Raw genomic sequence first — 14798 nt, 5'->3', positions numbered from 1 at the left:
GGGCCATCTTCCACAGCTTTCCTAGGCTCATTAGCAGGGAGTTGGATTGAAAATAGACCAGCAGTGGACTCAAACTGGTGCCCATACGGATGCTGGTGTCGCAAGTTGTGGCTTCTATCCGCTATGCTACAACACCTGCCCCAGAGTAGGACTTTTGAGCCCTCCCCACTGACCTCTGTAAAGGGAAGAGGAAACTGGAAATTAAGGTCTATGAATCTCCTGGACAAGATCTGATGAGCTTCCAAGTTGCTGAATAAGTGGAAGCGCTGAGCAAAGGGACAGGGGAGCTACACATGTTGCACTCCGTACCTTGCCTTGTGCATGATGTCCATCTAGCCAGCAGAAGGCAACAACGCAGAATAGAGTCCCTTATGTCAAAACCCTCACCAAATTAGAGTTGAGAAGAACCATAAAGAAGCTCTCACCTCTCCTATGCGCATTTCTGAAATACCCACATGCCTACTTGTAATAAGCTTATCTCAGGAATTTTCTCTGCCCACAGTATTTCAGATAAACCAGGATAGCAATCAGTGGCTGTTTCCACCAATAAAATAGTGATTCTGACTTCTTCAGTGAGTTCCTGAGACCAATGAGCTTTATCTCTAAGCTGTTGACTTGGGTTTCTTTCTTTCTCTGTCTTTAAAAACTCTCCTGATTTCCCCGATGTGTGCCTATGTTTTTTATAACTTGCGCATCCTTAGTTATAACCCTTTGCTGCATCCAAGTGAAATATTTTCCCCCCAGAAGTCTTGTTTCATTAAATTTCTTTTTTTTTTTTTTCAGGTGGAGATAACATGGTGTCTAAAAAGTAGAATTCAAAGCAAAACCTCCCAGGCGGTATGGACCCTCTTAGGAGCCTGTTGCCTCCCCTCTCCCATGAGTCGCCCTTCCGCTTCAATGAATCTTCCTCTCCTTTTTGTTTGATTTCTCTGATTTTCCTTGATAATTTGTTTTTAAAGGATAGAACCCTCCTGATGAGTACTCTTGTTTTATATATATGCTTCATCTGTGCACTTGATTTAAGAAATGGAATAGGACCCCCACATTGTAAAGAATGAAAAGAGAGTCTGCCTTCAAGGGCTCCAGCCAGCCACACACCTAAACATCATGGTTCCATTTCAAGACATTTTTAAACCTGTAGGCAAATCACATGAGGAACATTCAAACCTCCCAGCTTAATCTTTTTTTTTTTTCTTTTAAGGATTTATTTATTTATTTGGAAGTCAGAGTTACACACAGAGAGAAAAGGCAGAGAGAGAGAGAGGTCTTCTGCACGCTGGTTCACTCCCCAATTGGCCGCAATGGCTGGAGCTGTGCTGATCCGAAGCCAGGAGCCAGGAGCTTCTTCCGGGTCTCCCACGTGGGTACAGCGGCCCAAGGACTTGGACCATCTTGTACTGCTTTCCTAAGCAATAGCAGAGAGCTGGATCGGAAGTAGAGCAGCCGAGACTTTAACCATTGCCCACATGGGATGCCGACACGGCACAGCTCCGGCCGTTGTGGCTAATTGGAGAGTGTGAACCATCAGATGGAAGACCTCTCTCTCTCTCTCTCTCTCTCTCTCTCTCTCTCTCTTCCTCTCCTTCTGTCTCTGTGTAACTCTGACTTTCAAATAAATAAATAAATAAATAAACCCTACTTTATAGCTATAGTAAGTTGAACAGCATGATACTGGTATGCAAACAGGCCCACTGATGGGGCTCTGAGAAATAACAGGGCCTTTTATGAGTTCTTCCATTTATCCAATGAAGGGAATTTATTTTTGGATTGTGAGAGTAAGGTTCTAACAGTTCTTGTAGATACTGGAGCAATGCTGTCAACCTTAGCCCCAGTGATTTTAAATGTCACCTGCTTTGGAGCAATAGTGGGGATTTCTTAAGAAACCTCAAAAATGTTTTCATGTCTTTACCTAATACTTTTACATCTCAGTCCTTTGCAGGAAATTTCTTTCTACTTACTAATTTTGTTCCACTTCACCTTCTTGGCAATGAAGAAGGTGCAATGTTTGGAAAAATATGGTGCAGGAATCTCTTTTGTCCAAAAAGGGAAAATAATTTTAGAATTTGAAAAGAAACAGATAAAATTAGACCAACCGTAGAGTCCTCTGGTTCTGCTAATTCTTTCAATTGCTAAGTCATTTTCTGCTGCAGAGTTAAACAAAATTTAGCTTCCTTTTATTTGATAAAATAAACTTTTATTTATGGAAAAAACTGTCAAAAGATATAAGTAGGTTTCATTGTGTACACACTATTAAGATTCAAATCAAGCAATCAAAACCATTACTCAGAATTAACCAGTACCTTTAAACAAAGAAGCACTATTGGACATTAAACTCATTGTTAAAGATTGCAAAACACCAGGTCTAATTTCATCATCCCATGTGTCAGTCCCTTTAACACCCCAATACTGCAAAACAAAAACAAGACAAACCAAACCAACTAAACAACAATAACAAATCCCTAATGGCTGGGGGTGGTGATTTGCCCAAGATCGATGGATAATATAATAATAGATAAGATAGATAATAAGATAGATAATATCATAATATTATTATAATTGGCACCCAGGTGTCCCAAACCAATAGATACACTTTTTTTTTTTTACCTTAACTCAACTGGCAGCAAATTCTTCACTATTGTTGATTCATATAGAATATTCTTTAGTATCCCAGTTGACCAAGGCAGCCAATAACTTTTTGGCTCCTTTTGGGAAGGCCAACAAAATTTACCTGGACAGTAGTACCTCAGGGCTATATTGAAAGTCCTCTTTTTTGTAAGTCCTAAAGACTGAACTGGAAGACATAATTTTCCGTTATAACTCCAATTTACTGCAATATGTGGATGTCCTCCTCTGCTGCTCTCCCTTGAACATAGGTAACGTGTGAAAGAGAAATTATAAACTTGTAAAAACTCCTAGCTACTAAATATTATAAGGTATCCAAGGAGTAAGTACAATTGGCAAAACCCAAGTGAAATATGTAGGCCACATAATTTTAGAAAATGGACTATATTTAGGTCCAGAAAGGACACAAGGAATCTTAGAGTTTCTGCCAATTCCATGGGTCTCTTGGACCTGCTAGTTATGGTGACAAGTGGTTCCCTAACTTTTCCCACTGACCCCACTTCTCCATGCTTTGCTTTAGCCACAAAACATTCTATTTTTTAGAAGACATTAGCCGGCGCCGCGGCTCACTAGGCTAATCCTCCGCCTAGTGGCGCCGGCACACCGGGTTCTAGTCCCAGTTGGGGCGCCGGAATCTGTCCCGGTTGCCCCTCTTCCAGGCCAGCCCTCTGCTGTGGCCAGGGAGTGCAGTGGAGGATGGCCCAGGTGCTTGGGCCCTGCACCCCATGGGAGACCAGGAAAAGCACCTGGCTCCTGGCTCCTGCCATCGGATCAGCGCGGTGCGCCGGCCGCAGCGCGCGGGCCGCGGTGGCCATTGGAGGGTGAACCAACTTCAAAGGAAGACCTTTCTCTCTGTCTCTCTCTCTCACTGTCCACTCTGCCTGTCCAAAAAAAAAAAAGAAAGACACTGAAGATGGTGGCTTTTGATAGATTAAAAAAGGGAGTATTAAATTCCCAGGCCTGTGGATAACATGGTTTTCAACTCTTTTTGTGTATGAAAAAAGACAGAAATATGTTGCTAACCCTAACACAAATACATAGCAATCAGTACTGTCCCATCGGGTACTACAGTCAGCAACTAGATCCACTAGACTGTGGTTAACAACCTTGTCTGAAGGTGGTGCCTGTTATAACCCTATTGGTCAAATCCACCATAGAAATAGTCATGGGGTGCCAGCATTGTGACGTAGAGAGTTAAGCTGCCACCTGAGATGCCAGTATTCCATATGGGCCCTGGTTCAGGTCCAGCTGCTCCACTTCTGAGCTACACCCTGCTAATAATGCATCTGGGAAAGCAGCAGCAGACGGCCCACGTGCTTGGGCCCTGCAACCATGTGGGGGACCCAGATGAAGCTCCTGGCTCCCAACTCCTGGCTTTGGCCAGGGAACCAGGGAATGGAGGATCTCTCTCTCTCTCTCTCTCTCTCTCTCTCTCTCACTAACTCTGCCTTTCAAAGAAAAAAATAAATCTTTTAAAAATAATCATGAGGGCCAGCGCCACGGCTCACTAGGCTAATCCTCCGCCTGTGGCGCTGGTACCATGGGTTCTAGTCCTGGTTGGGGCACCGGTTCTGTCCCAGCTCTTTCAGTCCAGCTCTCTGCTGTGGCCCGGGAAGGCAGTGGAGGATGGCCCAAGAGCATGGGCCCTGCACCCCATGGGAGACCAGGAGAAGCACCTGGCTCCTGGCTTCAGATCTGCGCAGCGCGCCGGTCGTAGTGGCCATTTAGGGGGTAAACCAATGGTACAGGAAGACCTTTCTCTCTGTCTCTCTCTCTCTCACTCTCTAACTCTGCCTGTTAAAAAAAAAATAGTCATGTGATGGGATCGCCCTTGACCATTTTTGCGCCCTATACTCAACATCTTTTTTCTTCAAGCCACCTCATGGCTAACAAAATCCCACTAAACGCTGCTTCATGTTACTCTCTTTTGTAACAATCTTAATCCTGCCACCCTCCTTCCTCTTTCCTTGGACAAAACACCACCTGCCCAACTGACTAATGGATCAACTTTTGACTATTCAAAAGCCTTGGGCAATGTTGAGGTGTCCTGGCTCACAGACGGCTGTGAGTTAGTACCACTCCCTCTGAAATGCTGGAGGCAGCCCCACGGCCTTCAGCTACTTCTGCCCAGCAGAGGGAGCTGCTTGCCTTTACTTGAGGTTGCTTTCTTGCCAGTGGGAAGTTGCTAACATTTACAGAGAGCCGATATGAATTTGGAGCCGCTCGTGATTTTGGAATATTATGAAAGCAGAGAAATTTTCTTACTTCCAATGAAGCAAAATAAATAATGGGTCATATGTAAAAAATTCATTTTATGAAACAGAGCAACCTGCTACTCTGGATTCCAGGCCATTAAAAATTAGGCTCTATGGGAACTAGAAGAAATCACATTGCTCGTTATATTGCAAAAATTGCTGCCTTTCAAACCCCGCTGATACAATCTCTGTCATGTCTCAGCTGGAAAATTTCCAGTTGATGAACTTAAAACAATTACTAAAGACTCAAAACTAGGCAGCAGAACCCAAAAAACAGGAATGTAGAACTAATGATTTTGTGATTTTTGAAAGCTATTATTTGAACAAAATGACAGCCCATCCAGCTAGACTCTACGAAATTTCTATTATTAACTACCAAACATGACTTAAGTCATGGGCTACAGAAAACATGATTACCTTTATGAAACAGTATTTATTGGTAGGAAAATGTTAAAGGTGGCCTGGAAGTGCTTAACTAGCCTGCCCCAGCTACCCTAAATTCAACCCTGGAATGCCAAAGCCAACAGATCCTGACAATTTTGACAAACCTGAGAGATTCAAGGTTTGAAGGAAGGACTATGTCCAGTTACCTCCCTCACATGGGTATAAATAGCCTTTAGTCTTTCTGTATGTTCTTTTGTTGGCTTGAAGCATTTCCTTGTAGAGCAGCCACAGCTTCAGCAGTGGCAAAGATTCTATTTGAAAGAACCACCCCCACCTGGGAAGCTACCTTTGAGTACAACAATGACAGAGGAACCCATTTCACCACACAAATTATGGGTGCTGTTTGGCTGTTCTCACAACGTTTTCATCATGCTCATCATCCCTAGACATCCAGATGAGTAGAATGCACAAACTGTACTCTCAAGGCTCAAGTAGCAAATTTTTCAGAAACATTGCAATTGTAGTCAAATACCTTATCTTCAATACTTTTTAATTTAAGATCTACCCCTTTTTGATTACAAGGACTTGGATCATTTGCAATCATCACTGGATGTCCCATACATTTTTCTCCCTGTTTCTTTGACCTTCAATTAACAAAGATGAGATACATCATTATTGCAAAGTGATAATTATAACTATAGATTAGAATTACATTGTGGTAGATTAATCTTTCCACAGTGTGCTCCTGAGAGGTGAATAGGTTAAACACCACTACCTGCTACCTGAAGATTTTGTCTGTTGGAAGAGACTTTTACAGAAGAACTCTCTCCAGCATCCTTAGAAAGGACAGTGGCCGGCGCCGCGGCTCACTAGACTAATCCTCCGCCTAGCGGCGCTGGCACACCAGGTTCTAGTCCCGGTCGGGGCACTGGATTCTGTCCCGGTTGCCCCTCTTCCAGGCCAGCTCTCTGCTGTGGCCAGGGAAGGCAGTGGAGGATGGCCCAATGCTTGGGCCCTGTGCTGGCAAAAGGAAGACCTTTCTCTCTGTCTCTCTCTCTCACTATCCACTCTGCCTGTCAAAAAATAATAATAAAAAAAAGAAAGGACAGTATCAGGTCCTGCCAACTAACGTTGCTCTGCCAAGCTTTAAGAAGTTGATCCTGGGAAAATGTATGTCATTTATAGAAGGCACCAACTCCTGATTAGACCTTAGACCTGCACTTTTGTGAACAAATTAGAACTAAAAGTTTCTAGGAAGCAAAGCAGAGGTCATTGATGTAGACAGCTCTTCCGAGATGACTAGTCAGGCCTGTGTGTTCACCTTACTCGCTTCCTCTATTCCCTGGAGTGACAGTGCCATTATCTACGTCTCTCAGCCTCTTGCCAGCAATGGAAACATTACTGACTATTGGGGTGTGCTGTACTAGTGACCCCTTAGTTTATCGAGTAACAAATTTCACTGGAATTCCAAATTCCAATCACACACAAGAAGATAACAGGCAACAAAGTTCCAGAAAGAATCATCAGGTTCTCCATGATTATTTGATTATCCTCAGGCCTAGGTTCATGACTCAAACCCATTTTGTTTGCTAATATTTTTACTCTGTTTGTCCTTTTGAAACTTTGTGCTTATTACTGACAAATTTCTAAATAAATACAACTCCTAATGGGAATGCTGGCCCAGCGCTTTGCGATGACAAAGCCTAAGGAAGGGAAAAAATTTAATTTAACAATGAACTCCTTGTATGCTTAGCTTGATCATTTCTCCTTTGGGTCCCCTATGTTGCTCAGATATTGCTGAAAGTATTTCTTTTCTTAGATGCTTAGTAGTAAACATTTTCCCTCTAACTTGGGATCAGACCAATCGTTTTCCTGTGCCAAGGCAATATGGGGGGACTAGGCGGGAAGTTATTGACAAATACATGAGCTGGGAAATGTTCTCACAATCTCTGTCTCGTAGCCCTCCATTTTAATTCCATTCCCTTACGTGTCAGTCTGATTCGTTCACTTTCCCATGACACACCTGTGTCTCATCTGAAACCAGGAAGGAGATGCTCTAATGAACCAAAACTAAACCAGAAGTTAAACTCCAGGTGGAGGTGCCATAAAACTAGAAAATCTCACCCACACTAAACCCCACCCAAGCTCCACCCTGTTTGTATATTCAATTAGGGGCCCACACCCTTCCCAGCCAGGGGGCATTGCATGTGGAAATGGCCCTTCATCTTTTGGTCTCTTGCCCATTTTGCTGCTCTGGGTCCTTCTCTTGCCTTCTTCCACATACTCTCTCCTCCTGGGCCCTCTCATGGGGAGCTTTTCTCCTGGTGGGGAGGTCACACTTATGCATGAAAGTATATTTACTCTCTCACTTTAAATTTATGCACATTACTTATGTCTCTATTTTGTTTCTTATTTCAAAAGGGGCAAGAGCTTGGAAGGAAAACAAGGAAATATATTTCCATAAAAAAGGGACAATCAAGCTTGACTGAATGGTTGGTCAATGATGCTTTCTGGGAAAGATCTTTATCAGAGGGGAAAGAATGAGAGAAGAGAAATGATTAGAACTTGATTTGAAGGTTGGAGAATTATGAAAATACAAGTGTATTTCTGGGGCTTCATTATTTCAACCAAAGCTTAATAAAAGCAACTGGTGTATGCTGTTTTTTTCTTTGTAATATTTACATCCCGTTTGTGTTATTAACGTAATAACTGTCAAGGCAATCAAAACAGGTTTACTTAAGGTACAACTAAGCTGTGAGAACAATGCAGTTTAATTAAGAACAAAGAATTTTATGTCCCTCTCCCTTGATAATTCCTACAAAAATGGCACACAAGTTGTCAGAGATCACAATTTTCTCCAGTATGTTACTCTGTCATCCCCTAAGGGAGGGGTGTCAAGTTTTCTGGGTCATATATCCCTTTGACTTTTTTTTTTTTTTTTTTTTTTTGACAGGCAGAGTGGACAGTGAGAGAGAGAGACAGAGAGAAAGGTCTTCCTTTGGCATTGGTTCACCCTCCCAATGGCAGGAGCCAGGTGCTTCTCCTGGTCTCCCATGGGGTGCAGGGCCCAAGCACTTGGGCCATCCTCCACTGCCTTCCCGGGCCACAGCAGAGAGCTGGCCTGGAAGAGGGGCAACCGGGACAGAATCCAGCGCCCCGACCGGGACTAGAACCTGGTGTGCCGGTGCCGCAAGGTGGAGGATTAGCCTAGTGAGCCCAGCGCCGGCTTTCCCTTTGACTTTTTTAAAGAGTTATTTGAAAGACCAAGTTACAGAGAGAAGCGGGGTGGGGGGAAGGGGAGGGATGATTGCAAATGGTTGCAATGGCCAGGATTGGGTCAGGCCGAAGTCAGGAGCCTGGAGTTGCATCTGGGTCTCCCACATGGATGGCAGGCCCCAAGTGCTTGGGCCATTTTCTGCTGCCTTCTCAGGAACATTAACTGCTGAACTTGTGCTCATATGGGATGCCCGTGTCATAGGTGGTAGCTTAACCAGCTGCGTCACAATGCTACCACCCCACCTTAACATTCTGGCAATACCAGAATGTGTAACTGAGAACAAAAGTACAATAAAAATGGTTTTCAGACAATAAAAAAATACATTCAATTACAGAAGAAATCAAGTATCAAATGATTTATTTGTAGTATAGTAAAGTAATAATACATCAAATACTAAAATCTAAATGTGAATGTAATTGCTACCACAACTTTGAACTAGTGGTCAACGTAAAGTGATATTTTAGATATTTGCAACAACTATAAACTGATCAGAAAATATCCACTATTCCTTTTTTTTTTTTTTTAACCTTCATAAATGAAGGAATTGCTGAATTTCAGTTGTGGCTTAGTGAAGACAAAGATGTGAGTTTTTCACAACACCAGTTCATGAACTCTAAGAATTCCTTCCATGGAGTCCTTGAAACTCCATGGATCCCTGGTTAATGCACCCAGAGACATTATGTCATCTGCAAGAGGAGACCTGGCATTACTATTGGTTATGAGAAATAATTGTAGAACTGTTTAAGAGTTAAATAGTGGTTAACGAAGCGAAGTAACAATCAGTTACAGAAAGGACTTAAACACCAAGAAAAATTTAAATAAAGAATATGATTGACAAGTGAATTAAAATTTATATTCAAAAGGTGATAGGTCATTAAGAACTCGAATCAGAAGCCACAATCTAAGCTAGTAAATGTGTTAGGGATCTAGGAAGCATACTCATTAAGCAGTTTTAGAGAAAAATGTTAGATTCACCCTCCTGGCTGCATTGGTGGTCGCTAATACCTGCAAATATGAAGGAATTCTGTTCCCTGCAGTTTAATATAGGTTGCTTTCCATCTGAGAGGCATTAGGACTTTTGTCTTAGTGCAATTCGTGGACATATGTTTGGGGTTCACAATAAAAAATTTTACACATCAGAAGTGGAATAGCTGGGGCCCACGCTGTGTGGTGCAGCGGTTTAATGCCCTGGCCTGAAGCACCAGCATCCCATATGGGCGCCGGTTGGAGACCCAGCTGCTCCACTTCTGATCTCTCTGCTGTGGCCTGGGAAAGCAGTAGAAGATGGCCCAAGTCCTGGGGCCTTTGCACCCATGTGGGAGACCTGGAAGAAGCTCCTGACTCCTGGCTTCGGATCAGCACAGCGCTGGGCTTTGTGGCCAATTGGGTAGTGAACCAACAGATGGAAAACCTCTCTCTCTGTTTCCCTGCCTCTCCTCTCTGTGTAACTCTGACTTTCAAATAAATAAATAAATATATTTTTTAAAAAAGTGGAATAGCACTTGCTTGAGAAAAAATAGATTCACTAATTGACTTTGGAAACACCTGGGGTAGAATAACCCCAAATATAAATATTATCAATAATAGATAACCATAACACTGTATTGCTTTTGTTTCTGCTGTTGCTGTTTTAAAAATTTATTTATTTATTTGTAATGCAGAGCAACAGGGGAGGGGAGGAGAGAGAGAGAAAGGGAAACTTGCATCCACTAGTTCATTCTTGAAATTACCACAACAGCTGGGGCTGGACCAAGCCAAAGCCAGAAGCCTGGAACTCCATTTGGGTCTCCCAAGTGACGGAGGTCCAAGTAAGTTGACCATCTTCTGCTTTCCCTGGCACACTAGCAGGGAGCTGGATCAGAAGTGGAGCAACTGGGACTGGAACCAGCACTCTGATATGGGATCCAAGTTTCTCAGGCAGCAGTTTAACCAGCTGTTTTACAATACTGGGGCTTATTGTTTAGGAATTACTTTCATATGCATTGCTTCATAAAATTCTCAAAATTACTCGCTGATGCTCTGTAGTATACCATAGCATATGATGCCATGAAAAGCTATGGATCTCTTTACCTGCCTCTTCACGTGTTCTCCCTCCCACCTCAGTCCTTTAATTTGATTCTCAGTCGATAACATGAACTCACGAACTCGCTGGAGAGTGCTTTGGGTATAGGGGCACATGATAACCATCTCACATTTCCTCAGGATCATCCCTCAAGCCATGCGAACTCACATGCCCAGAATTCTTTCTTTAATGCTTTCCTCGTAACCCAAAGAACAACAGAGCAGGAGGATGTGCAAGGCTTGCTCTGAGACAACCCTATCCAGCCTATCAACGCGTGATTCTCTGTTATTCAAGCAACACTTGATGTGAGGTGGAGTTTGAAGATGATGTCCGGATATAAATGGAGCCCCCCAACATTGGAATAACAAGATGGCCCAATGAGAATCTCAAGCGAGTTACAGACCTTGAAAGTATTGATAGAAAATGCGTTCATGTGTCTCACTTTATCCATAAAGATGTTGACTATGTACTTTTTCCCGTCTCCATGAGGGTCTCACAGTTCACACTTCCGTGAGTGGTTTTCCTTCCTGAAGTACCCACAGAGCGTGGCCTCGCCATTCTGGGATCATTCCCCAGGAGTTTATCAGGCGATTGTTTTAGGAGCCAGATCCTTAGCTTCCCCCTATAAACTCCTCTCTGTGGCCATACTTGTGAGTGTCTTGCAGTTCCTTTGTGTCTAGCAGTCAGCCTTTGATGTTTGAAACCTTTGCTTGAGGCTATTCTCAGAGTGAACCCAAGTGTGCCAGATGAGAAGATACAAGTTTGAACAATAACACTGTCCCCACTCTCCCTCCCACACTGCTAACCGGCTCTCCCAATGCCGTCCCTTGCTCCACTGCGGCAAATCCCTTGTGCACTAAGAAAAGGGGACAGAGGCAGACTCGTCACCTGGATCCACATACCACTGCAACCAGTGACCTGAACGCTGAATCGGAACCAGGTGAGTTAGAAGGACTGACACTGGGGATGCTTGGGGGAAAGGCCTAGAAAAACCACCAAGAGCTTGTTTGAATTTTTAGATAGCAGGATTAAGAAAGAGAAGTCATGCAAATCCTAGGACACAGAAGCCAAAATTTCAACTCAACATTCATGCCACTGCTCCAGCCTTTCTCCCGTCCACCAGTCAGTCTTCCACAGCATAATGCATTGAAGCAGCTCGAATCCTGGCATTCTCATCAGGTTAGGACTTTGTGACCAGGGGAAGGGTTTTTTATTTAATTTTAAAGATTTATTTTACTTATTTGAAAGTCAGTTACAGAGAGAGGTAGAGACAGAGGTCTTCCACCCGCTGGTTCACTCCCCAGATGGCCGCAATGGCCGGAGCTGCGCCGATTCGAAGGCAGGAGCCAGGAGCCTCCTCTGGGTCTCCCACGTGGGTGCAGGGGCCCAAGGACTTGGGCCATCCTCTAACTGCCTTCCTAGGCCACAGCAGAGAGCTGGATCGGAAGAGGAGCAGCTGGGATTAGAATCAGCACCCATGTGGGATGCCGGTGCTTCAGGCCAGGGCTTTAACCAGCTGTGCCACAGCGCCGGCCCCCAGGGGAAGGGTTTTGCACACGAGAAAGTATCTGTCCTGGTTCTGTGTCTTATGTAAGGACTCTACACCTTCAGAAGTGCTCTCGCATACATGTTTTCTCACTGGATGCTCGCAGATCTGTGATGGAGCTCTCACAAGCACTGGGCCCATGCAAGACACTCTTGCTCAGAGCTTAAATGAGGTTTGGGTAGGGCCAGGTGCACTCCTCATGGTAAATGAGGACAGAGGGCTGGCTTAGAGGTGAGACCTTTGGCCGGCGCCGCGGCTCACTAGGCTAATCCTCCGCCTTGCACACCGGGTTCTAGTTCCGGTCGGGGCGCCGGATCCTGTCCCGGTTGCCCCTCTTCCAGGCCAGCTCTCTGCTGTGGCCCGGGAAGGCAGTGGAGGATGGCCCAAGTGCTTGGGCCCTGCACCCCATGGGAGACCAGGAGAAGCACCTGGCTCCTGCCATCGGATCATTGCGGTGCGCCGGCCGCGCCGGCCATTGGAGGGTGAACCAACGGCAAAGGAAGACCTTTCTCTCTGTCTCTCTCTCACACTGTCCACTCTGCCTGTCAAAAAAAAAAAAAAAAAAAAAAAAAAAAAAAAGAGGGGAGACCTTTTCAGGCAACTCAACTCCCTCTGCCATGACCAAGAGTGGTTCCTTTGAGGGAAGTGTTAGTCTCAATACTTGCTCGCCCAGAGCGGTGCCTCAACAGAGAACAAAAGCCTCCTGCCAAGGCAATCTCTCCCAGGTGGTCACTCATCGTCTACATTCCCTTAGTCGGTGGCAATCCTCGCCACTATCTTGACATAATTTTTTTAAATATTTATTTTTATTCATTTGAAAGACAGAGTTACAGAGAGAGGTAAAGACAGAGAGAGAGGGGTCTTCCATCCGCTGGTTCACTCCCCAAATGGCTGCAACCACCGGAACTGAGCCGATCTGAAGTCAGGAGCCAGGAGCTTCTTCCAGGTCTCCCATGTGGGCAGGGGTCCAAGGACTTGGGTCATCTTCTACTGCTTTCCCAGGCCATAGCAGAGAGCTGGATCGGAAGTGGAGCAGCCAGGACTAGAACCAGTGCCCATATGGGATGCCAGCACTGCGGGCAGCGGCTTTAACCTGCTCTGCCACAGCGCTGGCCCCTTAACATAATCTCTATGTCCATTTTCTCTGCACAGATGGTCTCCTGAGCGTTTATCTGGTAAAAAGAAGCTGGACAGAGGTTTTTTATTTTTTTTTTTATTTTTTAGGTTGGATGGAAGACAGGATAGACAGGAGATGGCTAGAATTCACAAAATAAATCTCATCTATTTTCCCAACTTTGTGCTTGGCTCACTGAGGCTACAACACACTTTTAGTTCTGATGGTCTTTATCAGCTGGTGAGAGTTATCATGTGGCCTGTTAGCCTACCAGCACAATGAAGGCCAAGTGCCTGCAGTGACAAGAAAAAGTATTTTAAGATGGAGCTCAGCTGTCAAGGCAGTGCTTCAGTAATGCTTTCCTCTCTTTCCCCTGTGGGAACACAGGTGCCCCTGAGACTGGCATGTCCTCTCCAAAGGTCTGGGTCACTTTTCTTACCCTGGCGTGCCTCCAGTGCAGGATGCTTGTACACAGCAGTGACATGTCCAAGAGCCAATTCATGAAAGAACACTTCCTCAGTACGAACTGGAACTTTGACACGTACAAGTGTGATGCTGTCATGGTAGGAAGACGAATTCTGAAAGACCAGAGCTCTCATGTGTTCGTCTATATCTCATGGTACCAACTTGAACATTTGTGTGTTCGTAACCATTGGAATGACCGCCACAGGAACGCATACGTGTGGACCCAGAGTCCCATCAAAGTACTCACGTGTTACCGGAAGCATTTCAAAAATAGCTACACAGAGAGCAGGAGCTTCAACTATGTTGAATTCCATTGTAATATGAATGGCTATGTTAATGCCATAGAGGACATGAAGATGATAGAAGTTATCGACAACTAGAATGTCTGCCTTTTCCCTGGATTTTGGTAGCATATTCAGTATTTCCCAGTGATGGGCCCTGCCTACCCAAATAACTTCTGCCTCTCCCTACTTTGTATTTCTATGTCAATATTTTCCAATAACTTCAAGTTATGCATACCATGGTTTTTTTTGTTTTTGTTTGTTTGTTTGTTTGGACAGGCAGAGTGGACAGTGAGAGAGAGAGACAGAGAGAAAGGTTTTCCTTTGCCGTTGGTTCACCCTCCAATGGCCGCCACGGCCAGTGCTGATCCGAAGGCAGGAGCCAGGTGCTTCTCCTGGTCTCCCATGGGGTGCAGGGCCCAAGCACTTGGTTCATCCTCCACTGCATTCCCTGGCCACAGCAGAGAGCTGGCCTGGAAGAGGGGCAACCGGGACAGAATCCGGCGCCCCGACCGGGACTTGTGGTGCCAGCACCACAAGGCAGAGGATTAGCCTAGTGAGCAGCAGTGCCGGCCACCATGGTTTCTTAATAGTCTAACTTTGCTTATGTTGTTTCTCTGCCTAGAATCTCTTTTGTCATCTACTTAATTTATTCCTACAGTTTTTCAAGAGTCAGTTCATAGGGCATATTTTATTGACTAACCCAGGATTTTCCCAGATATTGACATCTTTATATCTGTTCAAAAAGAATGATTTTTTCCTTCCCAAAATAAATTGTACAATTCCAATATG

General features: G+C 44.5%; 1 protein-coding gene and 1 long non-coding RNA gene across 2 annotated transcripts; both read left to right on the top strand.

The window, feature by feature from the left end:
• The first annotated feature begins 703 nt into the window (after window positions 1–703).
• On the top strand, window positions 704–7923 carry LOC138844657 (uncharacterized). Its single transcript, XR_011380823.2, has 2 exons — window positions 704–837; window positions 7683–7923. It is a non-coding gene; the product is annotated as an uncharacterized LOC138844657 (long non-coding RNA).
• A 3334-nt stretch (window positions 7924–11257) lies between these two features.
• LOC100354555 (epididymal secretory protein E3-beta) lies at window positions 11258–14796 on the top strand. Its single transcript, XM_089309999.1, has 2 exons — window positions 11258–11540; window positions 13648–14796. Exon 2 carries the CDS (start codon window positions 13665–13667, stop codon window positions 14103–14105), a length of 441 nt encoding a protein of 146 aa, XP_089166125.1. The 5' UTR covers window positions 11258–11540; window positions 13648–13664; the 3' UTR covers window positions 14106–14796.
• The last annotated feature ends 2 nt before the right edge of the window (window positions 14797–14798 follow it).

Source organism: Oryctolagus cuniculus, chromosome 12, assembly GCF_051225735.1.
Source record: "Oryctolagus cuniculus isolate XC-2025 breed Fujian yellow rabbit chromosome 12, ASM5122573v1, whole genome shotgun sequence".
NCBI classification, from domain to species: Eukaryota; Metazoa; Chordata; class Mammalia; order Lagomorpha; family Leporidae; genus Oryctolagus; species Oryctolagus cuniculus.
This window is presented reverse-complemented; position numbering and strand designations above follow the sequence as displayed.